At 36.6% G+C, this 18,824-nt stretch overlaps 3 protein-coding genes across 6 annotated transcripts; all 3 read right to left on the bottom strand.

Moving 5' to 3' along the window:
• Nucleotides 1-385: 385 nt before the first annotated feature.
• On the bottom strand, nucleotides 386-5,432 carry LOC18055448. Of its 2 annotated transcripts, XM_024178411.1 has the most exons (11): nucleotides 4,723-5,432; nucleotides 4,315-4,406; nucleotides 3,966-4,068; nucleotides 3,638-3,685; nucleotides 3,438-3,556; nucleotides 3,116-3,247; nucleotides 2,751-2,873; nucleotides 2,462-2,590; nucleotides 1,996-2,213; nucleotides 1,165-1,318; nucleotides 386-957 (listed from the first exon to the last, which is right to left on the bottom strand). In XM_024178411.1, exons 1-11 carry the CDS (start codon nucleotides 4,934-4,936, stop codon nucleotides 739-741), a joined length of 1,551 nt encoding a protein of 516 aa, XP_024034179.1. In that variant the 5' UTR covers nucleotides 4,937-5,432; the 3' UTR covers nucleotides 386-738. The 2 variants fall into 2 exon arrangements, with proteins under 2 accessions (XP_024034179.1, XP_006452949.1); XM_006452886.2 differs by having other exon boundaries at nucleotides 3,438-3,685.
• Nucleotides 5,433-7,961: 2,529 nt separating this feature from the next.
• On the bottom strand, nucleotides 7,962-11,178 carry LOC18055447 (probable nucleoredoxin 1). Its single transcript, XM_006452885.2, has 3 exons — nucleotides 11,018-11,178; nucleotides 9,077-9,556; nucleotides 7,962-8,681 (listed from the first exon to the last, which is right to left on the bottom strand). The coding sequence occupies exons 1-3, from the start codon at nucleotides 11,099-11,101 to the stop codon at nucleotides 7,974-7,976; spliced, it is 1,272 nt and encodes a 423-aa protein (XP_006452948.2). The 5' UTR covers nucleotides 11,102-11,178; the 3' UTR covers nucleotides 7,962-7,973.
• Nucleotides 11,179-11,821: 643 nt separating this feature from the next.
• Nucleotides 11,822-18,599, bottom strand: LOC18055446 (3beta-hydroxysteroid-dehydrogenase/decarboxylase). Of its 3 annotated transcripts, XM_006452884.2 has the most exons (13): nucleotides 18,459-18,599; nucleotides 18,135-18,381; nucleotides 17,943-18,032; nucleotides 17,675-17,808; nucleotides 17,329-17,499; nucleotides 16,297-16,422; nucleotides 16,013-16,092; nucleotides 15,475-15,673; nucleotides 14,447-14,552; nucleotides 13,639-13,813; nucleotides 13,146-13,302; nucleotides 12,833-12,899; nucleotides 11,822-12,244 (listed from the first exon to the last, which is right to left on the bottom strand). In XM_006452884.2, the coding sequence occupies exons 2-13, from the start codon at nucleotides 18,370-18,372 to the stop codon at nucleotides 12,099-12,101; spliced, it is 1,689 nt and encodes a 562-aa protein (XP_006452947.1). In that variant the 5' UTR covers nucleotides 18,373-18,381; nucleotides 18,459-18,599; the 3' UTR covers nucleotides 11,822-12,098. The 3 variants fall into 3 exon arrangements, with proteins under 3 accessions (XP_006452947.1, XP_024034025.1, XP_024034024.1); XM_024178257.1 differs by lacking the exons at nucleotides 11,822-12,244; nucleotides 12,833-12,899 and having other exon boundaries at nucleotides 13,190-13,302; nucleotides 13,639-13,656; nucleotides 13,755-13,813; XM_024178256.1 differs by lacking the exons at nucleotides 11,822-12,244; nucleotides 12,833-12,899 and having other exon boundaries at nucleotides 13,220-13,302; nucleotides 13,612-13,813.
• Between the last annotated feature and the right edge of the window lie 225 nt (nucleotides 18,600-18,824).

The raw sequence follows: 18,824 nt of genomic DNA, 5'->3' as shown, positions 1-18,824 counted from the left end.
TGCTGTTCTGAGATCATGGTGGGATTTTCAATCATGCGACTAGCAGTAGCAAGCATGGGTAAAGGTAATATGCAGCGTTACCGTGTGCTTAAATAAAATAATCCTCGGGATCATGAAAATTGTGAATAGTTAGATCAATGGCAACACATTTGGAGACACGATGTATATTCATCGTTCCGAAACTACTACAGCTCTCATATTTCGACTTTCGAGCATCCTGTCTGTTGACTCAAGAGTTTACTTGCCGAAAAATTATAAAATTTGGCCTAAAACGAAACTTCCATGAAACGTACAGGCATTCTTCTTCCAAAAATTATGCATTATATGTCCACTGTAATTTCTTTTCCCCCAAAAAAAAAATAAATCAATTAGTGGGTCAAACTAATAATAATTGACAAAACCTCAATCCTACAATAAAATAAAATAATACAATTGGACAGTATCATCAATGCACTCGAACGGGGGTATTCTGTATGGCACATAGATATAAACGTTATCAACAACTAGACAATTTGATGATACCACTCCTTTTTCTGTTCTTTATACATACCAAATACATCCAACATTTGTATACTTAAAAATCAAATGATTCTATCACACTCAGTAGAATATATATATATATTTTTTTTTCTTGTCTCTTCTTTTTGGCTCATTCTTGTAATCTTGTGGAGCCCTGTACCTTGGGCTGAACTGCATTAGTATACACGGCAAGAGCTTCCAACACTTTGTAAAATGATATCATGCCCTAAGCAAGAGCTCGTACACATTACTATTGTTGTCCCCACTAACACGCTTCAACATCTCAAAACTCTTACAACTCCCTAAGAATTCAATACGTCTGAAAGTAACATAACCACACTCTGCCGTCTCTTTACTTGCATATGCAGCTCTTAGCCGGTCAGAGTGCCTCGAGTCAGTGTGAATGGCTGACTCTACTTCATGAGCTGACATGCTCTCCTGCATCAGAACATTGACCCAAAAAAGGATATTAATGAAATAAACCATCTCCACTGGATGATCAGTGAACAAGTAAATAAGCTGTATTATAGTTCTAAGATAAACAATCTCTACTGGATGATCAGTGTGTGTGAATGCATATGTGGGTGCATGCTTGAGTTTGCATGGACTAGTAAAATCCAGGACGGAAACTCTTTGAAATCATACCTGATAGAATTCATAGATATAATCTAACACCTGCAAACACGTGAAACCATTGTCGCTGAAATATGTTCGTGAAGAAGGCCCCATCTCAGCAAACCGGTCAACAGGAAAGAGAATGGTAAGGTAGTGGTTTTTAAATATCAACTCACTTTTTTCGCTGCAGAAGCCACACAAGGAGAAATTTAGTGAGATAAAAAGCTCTTCACTGTATTAAAAACATTGATAAACAAAAACTTAGGGTGGTGCTTCAATTGACCAAAAAGTACAACAAGTATGCTCAGCGGTTTCCTATCACAACAGTTTTTTGCATATCAGACATTGGAATCCATAGAATAAAGGGTCAGGCCCCAACCAGTTACCAAACGCCTAGCAGGAGGGGCGAAGGCAGGATTATTTTTTAGGATGGGCTAAAATTTTTTCTACAGAATTTAAAAAAAAAGGATCTCAACCTATGTAAAATCTTGACAAATAAAAACCTCGGTTATATAATATGTTTTCCTAATTCCAACTTCTGGCCAACAAGCTAAATCATCATTCAATTAATTAATATTCGTTTAATTAATAGATTTTTCTTAGTCCTAATGTGATTAATTTATCAAGGTAGAAAGCGAGAGTAGATTAGTCAGAGAAAAAGAAATTGAGGTTGAGATTAATAAATTAGAAACAATAAAGAAAAGTTAAAATAACATTAAATATAATGAAATATTAATGATAAAATTGTGAATATATCTATTTGACTCGAAGGACTTATTTGAATTTTTCCCCAAATTTTGACCACTGCCTATCAGTAAAGATAAAATCTCTATAATAGCAGAGAGAGTGAGGGATGAAAACCTTTCTGTGAGCATTCGGGTCAAATTTGCAAATGAAGCCTCTGAATCCTTGCCATCCGCTTCCGCATCAAAAAATACAGATGGGTGATGTTCATTAACATCTTCACCACTAAACGAATCTGTGTATATAGAAGCAGTTGAAGTTGGTTCAGATATCGACCAACATATTGAATCCAGAAGGCTGCTTGGGGTTAATGGACGTATTGGGGTTTGACAAGTCTGTAAGAACAGAATGCACAAAAGATGCTATGATTCAGATTTAAGACAAAGTAATGAATTTACTGATGAAGTCTTTAACAATAAACCCAATGAACAGCCACCCGCCCCCCTACTTAATAATTTATCCCTTTGTCAGCACCGTTATGCAAGTAAATCACACTAACATCTAATGAAATCCACTAAAACTAATGTGAACACTAGTTGCCAAATTTGTAATAACCAGTGAAGTCAAATGATCAATTACTTGCCTGCATGCGGCGGCTACGGCGACTTCTGACCCCGTTTTTAGCCAAATTTACAGTCTGTTGCCTTTTTTCCTGGCTTATTTTATTTTTACAGCTCTGAGCATCTTCAGGGACATTCCCTCCATTAATTTCCTTAGAAGACAAAACAAGGGATGGGGATGTCAATATAAAAAATAGTTGAGGATAAATACGAGAAAAATAATTGCCAAACAAGTTTACACAGGTGGTGTCAGCATAAAATAAGAGAATATTGTAAAAACTCTCAATTCTGAAAACATGCATCCAGAAGTACCTCTCTTGCAATACCATTTTGAATGTTTTCTAGCATCATTCCGACCTGCCTCGCCAAATCAGCTGAAATGTGAACAAGTCTCTGCACATGCTTCTCCTTGGCTGTTTTCAAAACCCAGACTGGCTGAGACACACAACATACCAAGTAAATTTTAAAGTTATTACAGAAGCAATAAAACAAAAGCATTCTACAGAGAAATTACGTGTGCAAATGTCGTTAATACGACAAACTATTATTGCGGTACATCAAAACAGTTCAAGCATAGAAACTGTTTCATATCTACAAGGCCATTTTAGTATAAATCTAGAGCAGAAAAATCATGATGCTCATTCAAGCAAATTGTAAGGAAAAGATGAAGCACTGACCGTTACGAGATTGTTAGAGTGGCCCATATATTTTTGAACTGAATCCTCTTCACACACTACATAACTAGCACCACAACCAACAAACCATTGATTTACAAGTGTAGCACCTTCGTTAGTAGCTGCTTCAAAAACCTGCAAAACATATTAAATCTCTCAAGGCATGATGCAAAAACTTCTGCAATAATGACCACTTGTTGACTCTAACATTGACACAGGAAATAAGGGTATGACTTTGATTGACAGCTAACACTAAAGCAAGGTGTCCACGGTTTTCTGAACCAAAATTAATCAAATTATTCTGACAGAAAACCCAAAATTCCACCTTATTTCGCAGTTCTTCTGAAACATCTGAATCGACATACATGGAGCAACCAGATAGAGTTGAATTCATACTTCTATTAGAGTCTCTTTCATGCTTGCCAGTCGCATTAAATTGCTTGGCTTCATAAATACCAGCAGGGAGACATGAATTTTCAGTACCAGCAAATCCAACAAGCCTATTCAACTTGTCCAAGTGCATACCATGTTCATCGATACTCTTGACAGTGTAGAGTGATTCGCTCAATCTCACTGCAACAAAACAATTCGATTAAGTTGTTTCTGCATTAGAAGAATTCGGGAAACAAAATTCTGACTCCTTACATTACGAAAGCAAAAAGAAAATTCTCTGAAAACCATGTGAAGAACACCCATTCTTAATGATGCCCCTCCACAATGAGTATAATATGAACATGAATCATCAATGGCAGGGCACAACTGTAGTTCAGTAACTAAGGTAATTATCTTCTGAAAACTTGCGCCCATATCAAATCCTGTAATCTACAACTTAAAATAACACGCTGAATCTTACCATTCCTCCTGACACTATCAACAAACCATCCAAGTGTAACAATATAGAGACCATTTCTTGATCCGTGCTTTAAAGCATGCTCAAACTTACGTCCACCAAAGCTGTAAAAGGTGTTAAGGTATATACTGCTTCAAGATCAGAAGATAATGATAGATATCAAATGTATATATGCTTGGTCTTTAAGTACAATGAAGGAAAAATATCCAAGGCTACATTTAGAACAACTTATATGCGCTTGTAATAGAACCAAAAACTAATGAATTCCTGGTTCTTGACAAAAAAGGAAAAAAAACCAATGAACATATCTAGTGATGGTAGATAGAAAAAAGCATGTGAAATTAAAGGATATCTGAACCACCAAATGAGTACATTGAGGATGCAAATCTGGGCTGTACTGGCCACCCAATCTCTCTGTTGCTTCCATAACCTGTTTCCTTGCTTCTGCAAAAACAAGAAACCTCATATTCAGCATCTTAGCATCTTAAGCGAGAGTAATGATACATCCTCAATATGCACAATAAAGGAAGATATAAGAAGCCAACCAACTATCATAGTAAGGGGAATAATTTAACCACATCAGTGCCATCTGCAACAAAACATCATTTACAAATAGATGCATTTGCAAACATAAACATCTGATCTTACAGCAATTCTGTAAGACTTCATGTCTTAAAAAATCTGATTTCTGATAAAAGAATATAAAGCTCAATTAAAAGATCGACCAAAGAGATATAAGAAAAGCAGAAGCAAAGTAAACCTTTGGATAGACCGGTGACGCAAATGACAAGGCCAGAAAAGGGTGCGTTCGAAGGAAGCACAGAGTCGGAGGCAAGGGAAGAAGAAGCAGGGGACATTGATTCAAAAGACTGCACTCCTCCTCTTAATCTTCTTAAAGATGGCACCGAACCAAGAAACAACCGCGAGCATCCCTTGCTGCTTACCACTTCAACTCTCCCACCACCACCACCCATTGTCACCTGCTAAACCATAATATAATCTTTCTCATTTGACCCTGAAACGCCAACCAGCAAACAGGCGGGAAGTTGTAGTCTATGCGTGGAAACAAACCAACCATAGACTTTTAACAACGCAAAAACGAAGAAGAGGAATACGAATGTGAGTATGAATCTAGTGGGCAAAGAAGAGGAATCAAATAAACAAAGTAACAAAAATGAGAGATAAAAAAATGACAACTTTGAGCGATGGTAATTAAAAAGTTGGAATTTTTTTTTTTTTTTGGGGAACCGAGTGCTGCTCTCTTTGGCTTTTGCTTTATTGGGTTTAAAGCTAGGAACAAAAGAAACACGGGTAAGCGTTACAATTTCAACTTTCAAGTTAAGCGGTGGCCGTGGCACTACTCACCACTCAGTCTCTGTGAGTCAAGGCACGGACTGTTTTTAACCTTTTTCTTTTTTTGGGTCTCCCTATATTTTTGCTATCCGAAAAGCTTAATGTTGATTTGAAATGGGGATTTGATTATGGAGAAATTACCGGAGTGCCACCGTGGAATTGGAAAGTGGCTGCATTTGCCAAGGGGCCTTATTATTTGTTTCTGTGTAAAATTGGAATTTTCGCTTGATTGATTTCTTTTTCTATAGTCTATACTCGTTCAATCAATATGGATGGGGTATTAATTGTGATTCCCACCATATGAATACGATGACTGCTCCGGTAAATTCAATTCAAGCCTCCACAAGTAGGCCGTGTCTACGAATTATTAATTACTATTCTTCCAATTGATATGATAACAACAATTGCCAATATCTGTAGCCATGAATTGTTTGTTCTATTACGTGTTATACTTGGATGAATGTGACATAATAACAGCTAACATCTATCCCTTTAACTTTGATTGGTATATATATTAACATTGAAACAGTATTATGAATGATGAAGCTCCTGTATTTGTGTAAATCGGACGGAAACGTGTGTACAGAAATGTCATTTGAGTGTCCATGAATCACATTTTATCAAACTGTTGGAAGTCATTTTCCGTGAATCACTTTGGGTCACATTGCAAAGTTGACTACTAATATTATTATTAATAAGGATGTAACAATATAGGTGACGCAAAACGGTGGCACTACCTTAAATTCAAGACACGTATTTGATTTAATGGATTATGATTTTATCACCTAAGAGATAAGCATAAGCTTAAGCTTAAGCAACAAGCAGGGACAAAAGGGAGATTTTATTATTCCAAATCAAATGTTTCTGCTAATCTTTTTTGGATCAATCGACCCAGCAGCAACCCCTTTTCCCAATGTGGTTCCAAAACGGGTTCAAAATGTACTGATTGCGTGCAATCTGAATCTTTTCAATGAAGATTTTGTGAAATCGGAATTCATCCGATACCATTGAAGTTTCATGATTGTGTGTACAAAATGACAACGCAAGGAAGTTAGTCCTTGAGCAAATTATTTGATTGTGTTTAAAGCAGTGGGACCATCCATGATCTTTGATGATGATCTTGTTGTACTTGTATGCCAGGGCCCCAGAGCCTGACTCATAATTTTCTTCACAAGTTATGGTAACACTTGAATAGAGAAAGCAAAATTGCATGTGTTCCGCAAAAATTTCCGGAAGAGGAGCACGGCTTATCCTTATTAATTTGCTGGATATAGAAGCAACTATGAAGTTATAATATAATAGCTTAAAATTTGAAGTTGGTGATCATTCTTTATGGTAAGTGATTCAATTTGTATTAGGTGTAACAGGTAGAGATGAGATCATTATTTTACAAATACGGGCTAATCCCAGTTCCAGGAAAGTTGTATCTTATTAGCAACTAGCTAGTGGATTTTTATTTATTCAGTTAGCATACATGCATGATCATGGGAGCACGTCCTCGCTCACCAAACACGTACCAAAACTTAAGCACGAAGCTTGTGGTTGGATGATCGGTCACTCATCTGCAAAAATGAATCAGGAGAGAGAAGAAAAAAAAAGGAGATAAAAAATTAATAGAAAATGTTAGAAGGGGGAGACAATCAATGGAGCTGTCCTTATCAAAGAAACACTCCTAAATTTGAAGCTGCAGAAGAAAAGCATATTATATATATCACTTTTTTTAACTCAATTTATATATGTATAAATATATAGTCAAGTAAACTTTCTTTTGTTTTGCTTTGTTGGCTGGTTGTTCTATCTAATGCTCTCCAGTTCTGCAGATGTAATTATGCAAATGGAATGGATTTCAAATTCGTAATCAATTGTGATGTTGATTTTGAGAGCATCAAAGGAAATTTTTTGCCAGTTGTATGGGGCCGTGGCCCACTAGGATTTTGAAGATGCTTGGAGGGCACTTTTGCGCCTCTGTTTGGGTTTTGTCTGTTTGTTTCCGATTGTCGGTAGTGAGCCACAACAACATGTTCTATATTTGATCGTGAGCGACATTATTATTATGTGATGCAATCTAATTAATTTATAATTTTAATATTTTTTTTTACAAGGAGTTAAAAGACACGTAGCACATAAACAGTGTTAAAATTCTAAATTAATTAGATATTAATAACGCGACAATATCTCTTACCACCGCTAGATGAGCACAGTTTATGTATATTGTAAGAATAGAAGCAGCATTTTAAAAGCATTACGCAGGAAGTGAGAAAGGAAACCCGAAGCCAAATTATGAAAAATATGCATCTTTTCATGGAATGTCGGAGACCGAAAAAATGAAGTTCAAAAGGCACCTGCTAAGTTAACCACTAGGGCTTGGCCCAAGTGGCTAGAGCCACTCTCTCACAAGTGTGAAAGAAGTGATTCGAGCCCCCGCATATCTATTGTATGGGTTTAATTTAAATTTATTTTCTTGAAGTTTAAGAGCTTGAGTAAAAGCAGTCTTTCTCCCAGGAGGAGAGTTGTGCGTCCTTCGAATATTTGAGAGGGTTAAAAAAAACTTGAACAATGCCATATCATTATAACAAAAGATAAACACTTACTTATAATAAAATATTATTGATATACTAATTACTAAGTTGTTCATTGCTATGAACTCTTCTAAATAATTCATGCTTTGTAGCAACCCTGTCCATCACAAATCCAGCGTTCTCTACCAGCAGCTTCGTCTTCGTTATTATTAGCTTCAACAACAATATTGTTTTGCTTATCATTTCCATCATCACCACTCACAACTTTTTCACCCATCAATGCACATTCAGGATGAAGATTAAAATAACACTCATCACAATTGAAACTCCATCTCACCCCCAACTGTTTGCACCCATCACAAGCATAAACGCCACAGCGAGCAAGCACAAGCTCATGATACTCATGTCTCTCGTTCCTCACTTTCTCAGGCCACCCCTTTGCCATCTCCTCGAGCCTTCCCTCCAATTCTCTCTTTTTAATGTCTGTGAACGGGTATGCTTCGGACCCGTAAAGCACCACGAGGTCTTTGGCCTCGTTGGTGAGAGTTTTACCAGTTGGACCAACTGCAACGAGATGAGGGATGCCGGAGAACTCGAAAGATTGTCGAAGGGGAACTTCCCGTTTGTCATTGTAAGGGAGGGATAGCCAGGGCATTTCGGAATAGTAGTCATGGAAGGATTCCTCGTCGTTGTCGAGTGAAACGTATATCACTTCGAAATCCGAGTGTCTGGCTTTGATTTCGTTGTATGTCTTGGCTAGCTTTGGAGTGAATACCTTGCATTGAGGACATTGCTTTCGAGAGAAGAAGAAAAGCACTATCTTCCCAACAAGCTCAGATACAGGAACCTGTAAATGCAGTAGACATGTTAAATGAAATCACTAGCTATCGAATACAATAACAATTAAGACACATGCTCACCAGAATCATGGTTCTGTCAGAACCATACTCGTTTCTTTATAGCACAGTCTAAATATTATCTAGACCCAAAATAATGTGGCTTAAACGTACATCTTCCCATACGATCGATGAAGAAAAGAATTGTGACTTACCATGGGATGTTAGCCTAAATCTTGATACGTATCCTATTTTTGTTTGCGAAAAAAATGCTTGCAATCAAGCGAATCATGTGGGCCAAGTGATATTTAATTCAACCAATCTTATCATGCCACATCAGTTTGTACAAAATAAGTTTGTACAAGAGTTTGTGGCTGTATCATTACTCTAAAGAATATATTGTTACCTCGATGTTTTCTTTCCCTATGACAAAATCCAGTTCATCGGAAACCAGAAGCGATTCCAGGGTTTGCGACTCTCTTCGAGCCTTCTTGATCTCCTCTAGCTCACTAAACTTCTCTGCGGAAAAAGGATATGCTTGGATTCCAAATTCTTCAATGTAACCACGGGCATTGAGGTGCAGGGTTTTTCCATCAGGCCCCAAGATCACCATTGTTGGTATCGCTCTTAGCTCGAAGTACTTGGGCAGTTTTTCAAGAGCTTTGTCACCAAATGGAATGGCCAGCCAAGGCATGTTCACAAACTGTCTCTGGAAGGATTCCTTATCATCATCTAGTGAAACCAATACAATTTCGAAGCTCTCTCCTTTCTCCTTCAAACTTCTGTAAAACTCTATCAGCTTTGGAGTGAAATTCTGGCATGATCTGAATGAACCAAGCGACATGTACAAGCCCACCATCTTCCCTTCAAGATCTGAGATTGGAACCTGCATCACAAGTTTTGAGAAGTGCAGGAATGATCATCAGGTACAATATTTCACTACAAAAGATGCTAAAAATACGAACTCTTCCTGGAAAAATATAATCTTAGTTGCTCTCAATATATACTCCTTCATCAGTATAATTCGTCGTGCATGTATTGATTGTTACATGATTGATGAAAAAGTACTGACGATAATAATTCAAAAGTGTTAAAGTAAGTGTGCGTTTAGTATGATTTATCTAATAAAGTTCTTATTATAATTTTTATTGTTGTTTAGTTATTTTTTTAGTAGAACTTTTAAAGTTTAAATAAGTTATTTTGCTTCTATTAACAAAAGTTCAAATTTTGTGTTAGATTAAATTTTTTGTAACAACCAAATAACTTAAATTTTTTATAATAAAATATATTCTTGTTTGGTCTATATTTTTGCATTTTACAAAATATAGACTTGAATTAATATTTTATAAAACAATATTGCTACAAAATATAGTTATTATCAAGTAATCAGTGCATGATTATGCCATATAGTATTATAATGTTTCTGACTTCTTGCACTTTAATAAAGTGTAAGAATTCTCATTGAAAAGATTCTACTACAAAAGAACATTATAATGCTCAATTCGATATCACAAATAAACATCCAAAATACTGAATAATGTGATGTAGCTAATAGAGCACTGTTTTTATATAAATTTTACTAATAAAACAAAAAAAAATATCATGCCAAACGAACCCTGAAATTTCCACATTATCTCATTGCCATAATTTGAAATTACAAAATCTCTAGATGTGTAGCCAACAAAGTTTCAAAACTTTGGTTGATTCAACGGCAAACAAACTATTCAATCGATCACGAGTTTTGAGATTGGAATATCATTAACACCTTTTGTGGCCAGCTCTTTATAGGTTTCAGTTATCATATTTGGTGTGCACATTATGTAGGTCGAGGCTGCGAAGTAGAGACCATTTTTTTTTGGGGTCCAATTCATGAAATGTGGTCTGCTTATAATTTGTTCGAAGGTTTAAGGAGCTCACCAGTCATATCAGCTCACGCAAAGATATAACTGAAGTTTTTGAGACTTTGGTGTCCAAAATCTACATGATTGATGAAAAGAAAAAAAAAAAAAAAAAAAGATATGCACTCTTTTTTTTAATGTCTTTTGGTGCTAAAATTTTAGCGATTTTCATGGATATAAGATTCTAAGTTTTTAGATGCCTTTAAATTGATTGAAAATTTTCTTTAGCCCATCTAATGTCAACTTACTTAGAACAACGCAACAACAATATCGAAAATAATAACAAAAGAATTGTTCATGGTAGCGAATTCTTAAAATTAAAAAAAAAAAAGACGGGTTATTGTTAGGATTATAAATCTCACATGATTAAAAATATGAAATTAAATGGGTATATACTAAGTTCATGTGCTGCCTGGGAAGATAAAAGATAGTTGAGAAAGAAAGTGAACCTTAGTTCCATTACTTCGCAGCAGAGTGTTGTCACCACCATTGCCAAGCAATGATATGAGCCCATTATTAGAACTGTGTGCCATTTTTTGCAACTCTGCTCTTTCTCCTTCTGCTTGATTTGTTTGTCTTTGGTTTCTTCTCGCTGATAAATTTTATGCTCTGGAACGAATCAGCAAGCCTGCATTTTTAATCTTGAATTAACCGACCTGATTGTCTTATTATACAAACCAATCAATAACGTCTTAGATAGGGAACCTCAGCCTTTTGGTATTTTCCTTAAGTGGGGTTGTCAAATGTCAGTCCAAATTCCCATGGAAAGAAATTTGTTGCGTCCAAGGAATGTAATTAAATGCTGGGATTATGTTATGGTTTATACCACCATTCTGAGTTTTCTATTTAATTTCCTTAATTATCCTCTGCTAATAACAGTGAATTTCCGTTGGCGCTTGGCATATCAATATACTTGGAAATTGGAGTATAATAATAACATCTGATGGTGCGGAAACATTTTGGGCCGTTGCCATGCTCATGACGTTGGGCAGTAAATTTAACAGGTTACGTTAACTCTAATTCTGCTTACTTTACAATGAGCAACAATTATAACTCATAATACTGAAGTTATAATTTAATACAATAATGAAAACAAAAGGTAACTTATCTCAGCGCCACCTCACTTTTGACGAAAGTTCATGCAAGATGCAACCACCAAATCATTCCAACACATTGACTCCACCAATTTAATGCACGAAGAAGAAATACTTTCCATATATCATGAGGTGAATAACATTTTGGGTGGGGGGGCGGGGGTGTTGTGGATGGGATATGAACAAAATGTACAATTTTTCTATTAATCTAAAAGAGAGATGATACATAGAGCTCCAAGGATAATTCAAAATTGGATGCACAAGCATTTCGTGAGAAAAATAAAAAGTTAAATAGCTTGCTTTACCATAGTTTTAAAAGAATGACAGTACAGAAATCGGTACAAGATATATATTAAAAGCGAAACCCAGGCATTTAAGTTGAAGAGCTCTAATCAATTAAGAAATGAAGATGCCATCACTTCAGGTCACTATCTATTTAGTCATTCTTCTTTGAAGTAAGAAACTTTCTGGCAATATTAGATTTAAACTTGCCACCGATGGAAAGAGCCTCGAGTACTATGGAATCAATTTCTTGCTCTTTTTTCTCATACATGTAGAAAATCACAAATGCTAAGGGAATTCCTGCAGATGACAGCAGATAAAATAACTTTTCCATTAAATCCCATAAATTATTCTGGTGAAGGAAAAAAAAAATCAGTATTGATGAAAGAAATTGGTAGTCAAAGCAGGCAAGATGCAAATCTCAACCACAAAAAGAATCAGGAGCCCAAGAAATAGATGATATGGTGGGAGACTATGATAAGATTTATGTAGGATCAAAGTATAACAGGTTTCTCTGAAAAAACAACCAGCGAAATTCATTTCTTTCCCAGAAATTTCTCATGGTTGAGGTCAACAGACAAGTCGCCGCATTTGAATATCCAAGTGTATCAATCACAAGGCACTCAATTCACAGTACAATTGTGATTTACATGCATCTGTGGTGATACGAGAAGGAAAGTGTACATACTAGCAGTCCAACTTTCTAAGCTAAGGGGAACAAGATCAGTTTGGTGGCCAGAAGCCAAAGAGCCATGACTTTCAACATGGCTTCTAATTGAAAATGGCAAATGGCAGCCAGACTAGCAAGAAGAGGAAAAATCAAAAACTTCGGGCATCCAGGCATATGTGCCTATGCACATGGGTAAAAGAGGGAGAGAGAGAGAGAACCTTTGATGAATAGGCTCTGAAGTGATATGGCCCCAAGCAAGCTTAGTATTAATAGGGAGATAGCAGCCTGTTTGTTGCCAGAGCAAAATGAAGTGTTAGCGAACAATATAAACCCCCATAGTAGTCAGCATGTGAGTTTTGAAATGATATGCCTTCTATATGCATAATCAAATAATTTTAAACCACGATGGCACTTTCTGAACATAGATTAAATATTAGTAACAGAGGGCCAAAGGCCTTGCATTTATCCACATGCAAGCGCGGAAACTGAAAGGATTCAATATAAAAAGACAGCAAAGAGTCATATATATACCTTGAGGAATAGCATCCATTCAGTACCCTTACTAAGAGATTTTAAAACAGTAATAGAAGTATTCCATGATGAGGCTACTGAATGAGCAAGCCGTAGCGATTTCTCGTCAGACAAGTGGAAACTTGATGCAGGAATTTTCTCAAGTGTATATCCAAATCTGCACCAGAAGAAAAATCCATTCAGAGACAATAGTTCCACATTATTAAGTCTACTGCCTATAAAAGAAAATTTAGAAGATGTCAAAAGGGTCAAGCAGATTTCCAGAAGATTCATATCCCACATTAATATACAAAATTAATGACAAATTTAAAAGTACATTACAGGATTCAATCTGCTAGATGATCACGCAACATAGAAGCAACAGATATAAACTCTTTTTTATATTCAGAAACCAATTAAGAAAATTCGGCCAATTGTAAGCTCTTAATTTAAGTGAAGTATTGAAATGGCAAATTGACATACTGACATTCAAAGAAGAGACGAGGCAGCATACATTTTCTCTGGTAAAAAGCTGTGGATTACCAAGAAGATTAACATCAACAAGAGGAGCTTTGAAAATGCAGTAATGATGGTATAACCAGGTACAATAAAGATGTAGTAAATTGCCACCAGAATTAATACTGCAGTGAGAGTCCACTTTTTATCTTTCCAGAGTAGCGTGTCGGCAACTGAGAAGGACAGCAGCAAGGCAGGAAAATTGTTGATCAGTACATATAGGTAAAAAATAAATACAGGTACTTCTGCTCATACCCCTTCTCTCTTCCTACCAGAATACAAATTATATTTTCAGTAACTTCTGTAACATCTTATAATGCTGAATCCATAATCACATCATAAAGAATAACATTATGCTCCCTCTCAGATAGCCCATAACCAAATATAGTATACTTAAAAGCAAGTTCCTAACAAGGATATAGGAGCTGGTTTCCAATGCAACATTTTGCAGGTGATTAACATGGTGACGAGACAAGCAAAATACATGATACATCACTGCTTAAGATATACCATGTGTGGCTTATGTGCAAAAACATTAAAAAAAGGAAGAAGTTGGGGGGGGGGGGGAGGAGAGAATGTGAATGTCATTATACCAGAGATTATCATGATACCATGTCCTGACTTTCGAAGCAAGTGTTCCTCAGAATTTGATCGTATTATAATAAACTCAAAACAAAAAAGGAAAAATAAATGCAGATATTTCCTCTGTTTTGTACTACTTGCAGGGAGGACACAGTATTTGAAACCACATCACAGCCAAACATCAAAAACGCCGAAGATGTGAATGCAAAAAAAACGTTTCGTACCTCTTCCACTACCAAGAAGTACAGAAGCTTTGGATGGCCCTACTCTCTTTAACTGATTTTCAGCTCTCAAGTGTGAATACGAGTCAACTGTCCTCTTTATGCCCTCCTGCAGAGTAATCAAATCACGTAACCATAAGTAAATTGCTTGCCCAATAAATATATTAGATCAAACAGGGAGGTTACAGTAAACATGAACCAGTAGTCAACACAAGGCAAAACAAAACAGGACAAAGAAGGCTGTCCCTTAAGAAAGTAATAACACAAAAAGAGTACCACAAGTCTTACGAATAAATAATTTAAAGAAACGGGATCTTGACTAACAGAAAATAAGTTCCTAGTAAGCATCATTAAGAACTCTCCTATTCCTTTCTTGCCAAATAATCTAAAAGAAGCTACACAATATAACTTCATAAAGCCTTGGCTTTCTACCGTCCAAGAAAATGTAATGATTCTTCATTAAAAAAATGAGGTACAAGAAGTTGGAATGACTTGAAAAATTTTCACTGCTTTTCTGTTAATACAACGCCCTTAAATATGAAGCAATAAAGAAATGATCAATTTTCTCAGCCTTCCTCTACACACCACACTCCATTTAGGCAATAAACAAACACTAGATTTACTCCTTTGTAATATATCACAAGTGAATCCTTCCTTGAGCCACAGTTCAAAAAATTGGCACCTCACAAGGAACTTTAGTCAAAAGTGTCCAGCTTCAGCTGCAATTGTACTGGTAATTCTGGCAAAAGATACTTATCCTAAGGGTTGAACCACATTGGAGTTTAATCTTCATACAAACAGTTAAATATGTATAGAGTTGCTGCATAAATAAATATTACACTATGAAGGGTTAAAATTAGTAGACTATTAAAGTAAAAAAGTTCCATTGATGATTGCTACTCTTGAAGCAAAGCTAAAACCCACCGTGGGGGTAGCACAAGTTTGTCAAGTTGAAGTTTAATAAAATGACAAGATAGTCAAAACAGGACTACAAAAAACAGTTTGCTATATTTCACGGAAAGACACTGAACCTCGAGGGGCACAATGGGCATGTAGCCAAGTAGATCCTTCGCTTTTGAACAATCAAAAGTTCTGCTGCAAGAGAGTAGTCTAACTCTTGAAGGTGTCAACTGTGGAACCTTCATTCCATAAGGACCTAGCAGCCTATACGTCAACTCCACCATGTGTGCGATTGGCATCATAACAAAGGCAGGTATCTTTATCCTCGGCCTGCAAACTACATCAATTAAGACAAAGGGACAATCGGCATATACATTTTCATAGCCATTTTTAGTTCCTCACTTGAAATTCAGGATATATTTTGAATACAGAATAATAGAAGGCGCAAAAACAATTAGGGGGTGTTCGTTTTGTCTTTTGACTTAATGGCTTAAGATGAGTTGACTTAGCTAATTTAGACAATAAAGATTGTTTTGATGACTTAATAGAAATTTTAAGATATTAATAGCTTAATACAAAAGACCAACTGTATTCTTTTGGCTTTTTGCATACACATGACAACAGCTAGGTGCATTTTTCAAACTGAATGAATAAAAGATAAAGAAGCACCTCTGGTAGCCAAGACCTTCAAGTATTAGTGAGACAAATTCCCAAAACTTGATAGACTCCATATTGGTTACAAAATATGCCTGCAAAATCATCATTAAATTTTGTTTATGATGGAACGCCAGAAGCAATCTCTTAACTCAACTTTAAAAGCCAAATATATCGCACAATACCGTGATTTCTACATATTCTACCAACAGTAAATACTGACAAGTCTAAAAATTCCATTGGCCCATTTACATATAAATCTAAGATAGAAAGAACTTGAGGGGGTGTTGAAACAGTACCTGCCCTGCAGCTTTCTCCGCAACAGTCACTTCCGATGCTAGAGCTCGTTCAGCACATATATGAGCATGTGCCACATTTGCAACATAAGTGAAATCGTACACGTTATTGCCATCTCCAATTATGAACTGACCAATTGAAAACAGTCAGGAACAAGATAGATATTAGATTTCATTGACGAAGGCCTACGCCAGTCAAGGAACAAAGCGCCATTATATGACAGTAATTGTTCCACTGGTTTCCTGCCATCCTGGCTTGTCAAGAGTTTTGATGAACCATTTGCCAGAAAATTCTAAACCTGCTCTACACATTGTCGGGTGAAAATTGATTGCAAGGTCACTAAGGCAAGTTGAGGTGACATTCTATAGCATGAGCAAGAGGCTTGACCGCATAATAGTGAACCACAAGCCAATAATGTACTCTTCGGCGAGTACGAAGCCAAGGAAAATCACCGAAAGCCCAATTTCCAACAAAAATATGCAATCTGTAGTGAGAAATTTGCTAAAAAATGAATCCACCATTTTATTATTTCTTTATAAGGATCTGAAACCATTTATTGACATTATAGAAGAGTTACAAAGTGGTCAGATAGCCACAAAATAAAGAAGTCCCAGCTTGATAAAAGGTTTAACACAAAGCATGAGGAGAAGACTGTTTAGTGCAAACTTATAATACCGAGTTTCCGGGCCATTGGCTCTGGTGCCATGCAGTCAAAGAACTTTGAGGAATTTCACACAGGCACGAGAAGTAGAAAGCACTTAAATAGACATAATGAACAGAAACAACAGAGTTGGAACATTATAGACATAATAGCTACACACAAGCAGCAGTCAACTCATGAGCGGGGAAGCAGAACTACAAACTGACTCTTCATTAAATTTTAGGAAGCATTCTTTTGAGTTTTAGATGGGGGGAGGAAATAGTGTGCATGCACGTGTGTTTGTTGGGGAAGGTGCTAGAGCACATGCATTACTAACATATAAATAATAATTAAATTAGAAGAATGAAATTAACAGAGACGATAAACATAATACCTTGGATTTTCCAGCCCTTGCAGCAGCAACTAAAGATGGAACCAATAACCTATCACCAGGTCCAAAAATGCTGCTAGGACGTATGCAACAGGTTAGAAGCCCATTAGTACCATTAGCCTTGATAACCAATGCCTCTCCTTCAGCTTTTGTAGCTGAATAAAAATCATTGTGCTGAAACAATTAAAGCGAAACGTCTAGTGAGCCTCAGTGTCAGTGGTAGTGAGGTATTTACATGAATACACATAAAAAAAAGGCTTGAACACACTAATATAGGTACACAAATTTATGTCTCTTCACTTGAATGACCAAGAAATAGAAGAGATAGAAAGTCAGCAAATATCAATACCTTAGGCGGATACGGTAATGCTTCATTCCCATTAATGATCCCATGAACCCCATCAAAAACCACACTGGGAGAGCTAGTATAAATAAGTCTCTTCACTTTAAGCTCAGCACAAGCATCGATAACATTCTTTGTACCTACAAATCACAGTTGAAATAGATAACAATAATAATAACAACAACAACAACAATAGTAACAACAACAATAATAACAACAGTCAGTTGACAGGCATTTAAATTCAGTTCCTACAGCAGACAGCCGAAGATCTAACCTTCCACATTAACTGAATGATGAAGCTTGTGATTGTTAATGGATGAATTCGGTGCAGCCATGTGGAATACAACCTCAGCTCCTTGTAATGCTGTAAAACAAACAAACTAAATATTCAATCCGAAACATTATGTTGTGCTTGGAAGTGCTTTTTAACACCAGCTAACTAAAATGAAAAGAAAAAGAAAATGACCTTGAAGTACTTGAGCCTTGTGTCGGAGATCAAAGGAGACATAGTGAGCACGGCCAGACCTCAAAGCCTCGCCAAGAATTCCCTGCTCCTCGTGCGGTTCAAGTGCAATAGAATCGCTCAAATCAGCGATTCTAACAGAAAACATGTCGTATCTGATCAGCATTTCCACCAAATGCCGCGCAGCGAACCCTCTTCCACCCGTCACAACGCACAATCTCTCGTTCTCCTCCCCCGACATTGCTACAATCTGCTCCACACCGAATCAAAACCACCACCAAATAAATTTAACTATTTAAGTAGCTTTATTTTATTTACTCAACTAACCTTCGCGTGCTTAGTCTTTCAATGGGATCTTGAATTCCAGGATCTGAGAGCTCAGAGACGAAAACGAAAACGACAGTGAACGAGAGAAAAAAAAAAAATTTATTCTGTGGCGTCAGCGGATCAGGCGATGCTCTGATTGGCTTGCTGTTCCACTACCACGGAAGTGGGTATTTTCAGTTATTCATTAATTTTAACAAACCCGACCCGTATTTGGTGTTTCACCAATTGGGTTTCATAGCATTCCTGCAGGTGTACATTGGGTTGGGCCTCTTGAGTAGTGAAATGGCCCGTCGTTTTAAACTTCAGTTTCGTATTCGAAAAATTCAGGGAAATTTTTCCCTCCACTTGCACGCCTTGGTAGAATTC

The sequence above is a fragment of the Citrus clementina genome, unplaced genomic scaffold (assembly GCF_000493195.1).
Source record: "Citrus clementina cultivar Clemenules unplaced genomic scaffold, Citrus_clementina_v1.0 scaffold_1, whole genome shotgun sequence".
NCBI lineage: Eukaryota > Viridiplantae > Streptophyta > Magnoliopsida > Sapindales > Rutaceae > Citrus > Citrus x clementina.
The sequence above is the reverse complement of the archived record's forward strand: the minus strand, read 5'-3'. Positions and strand labels throughout refer to the sequence as shown.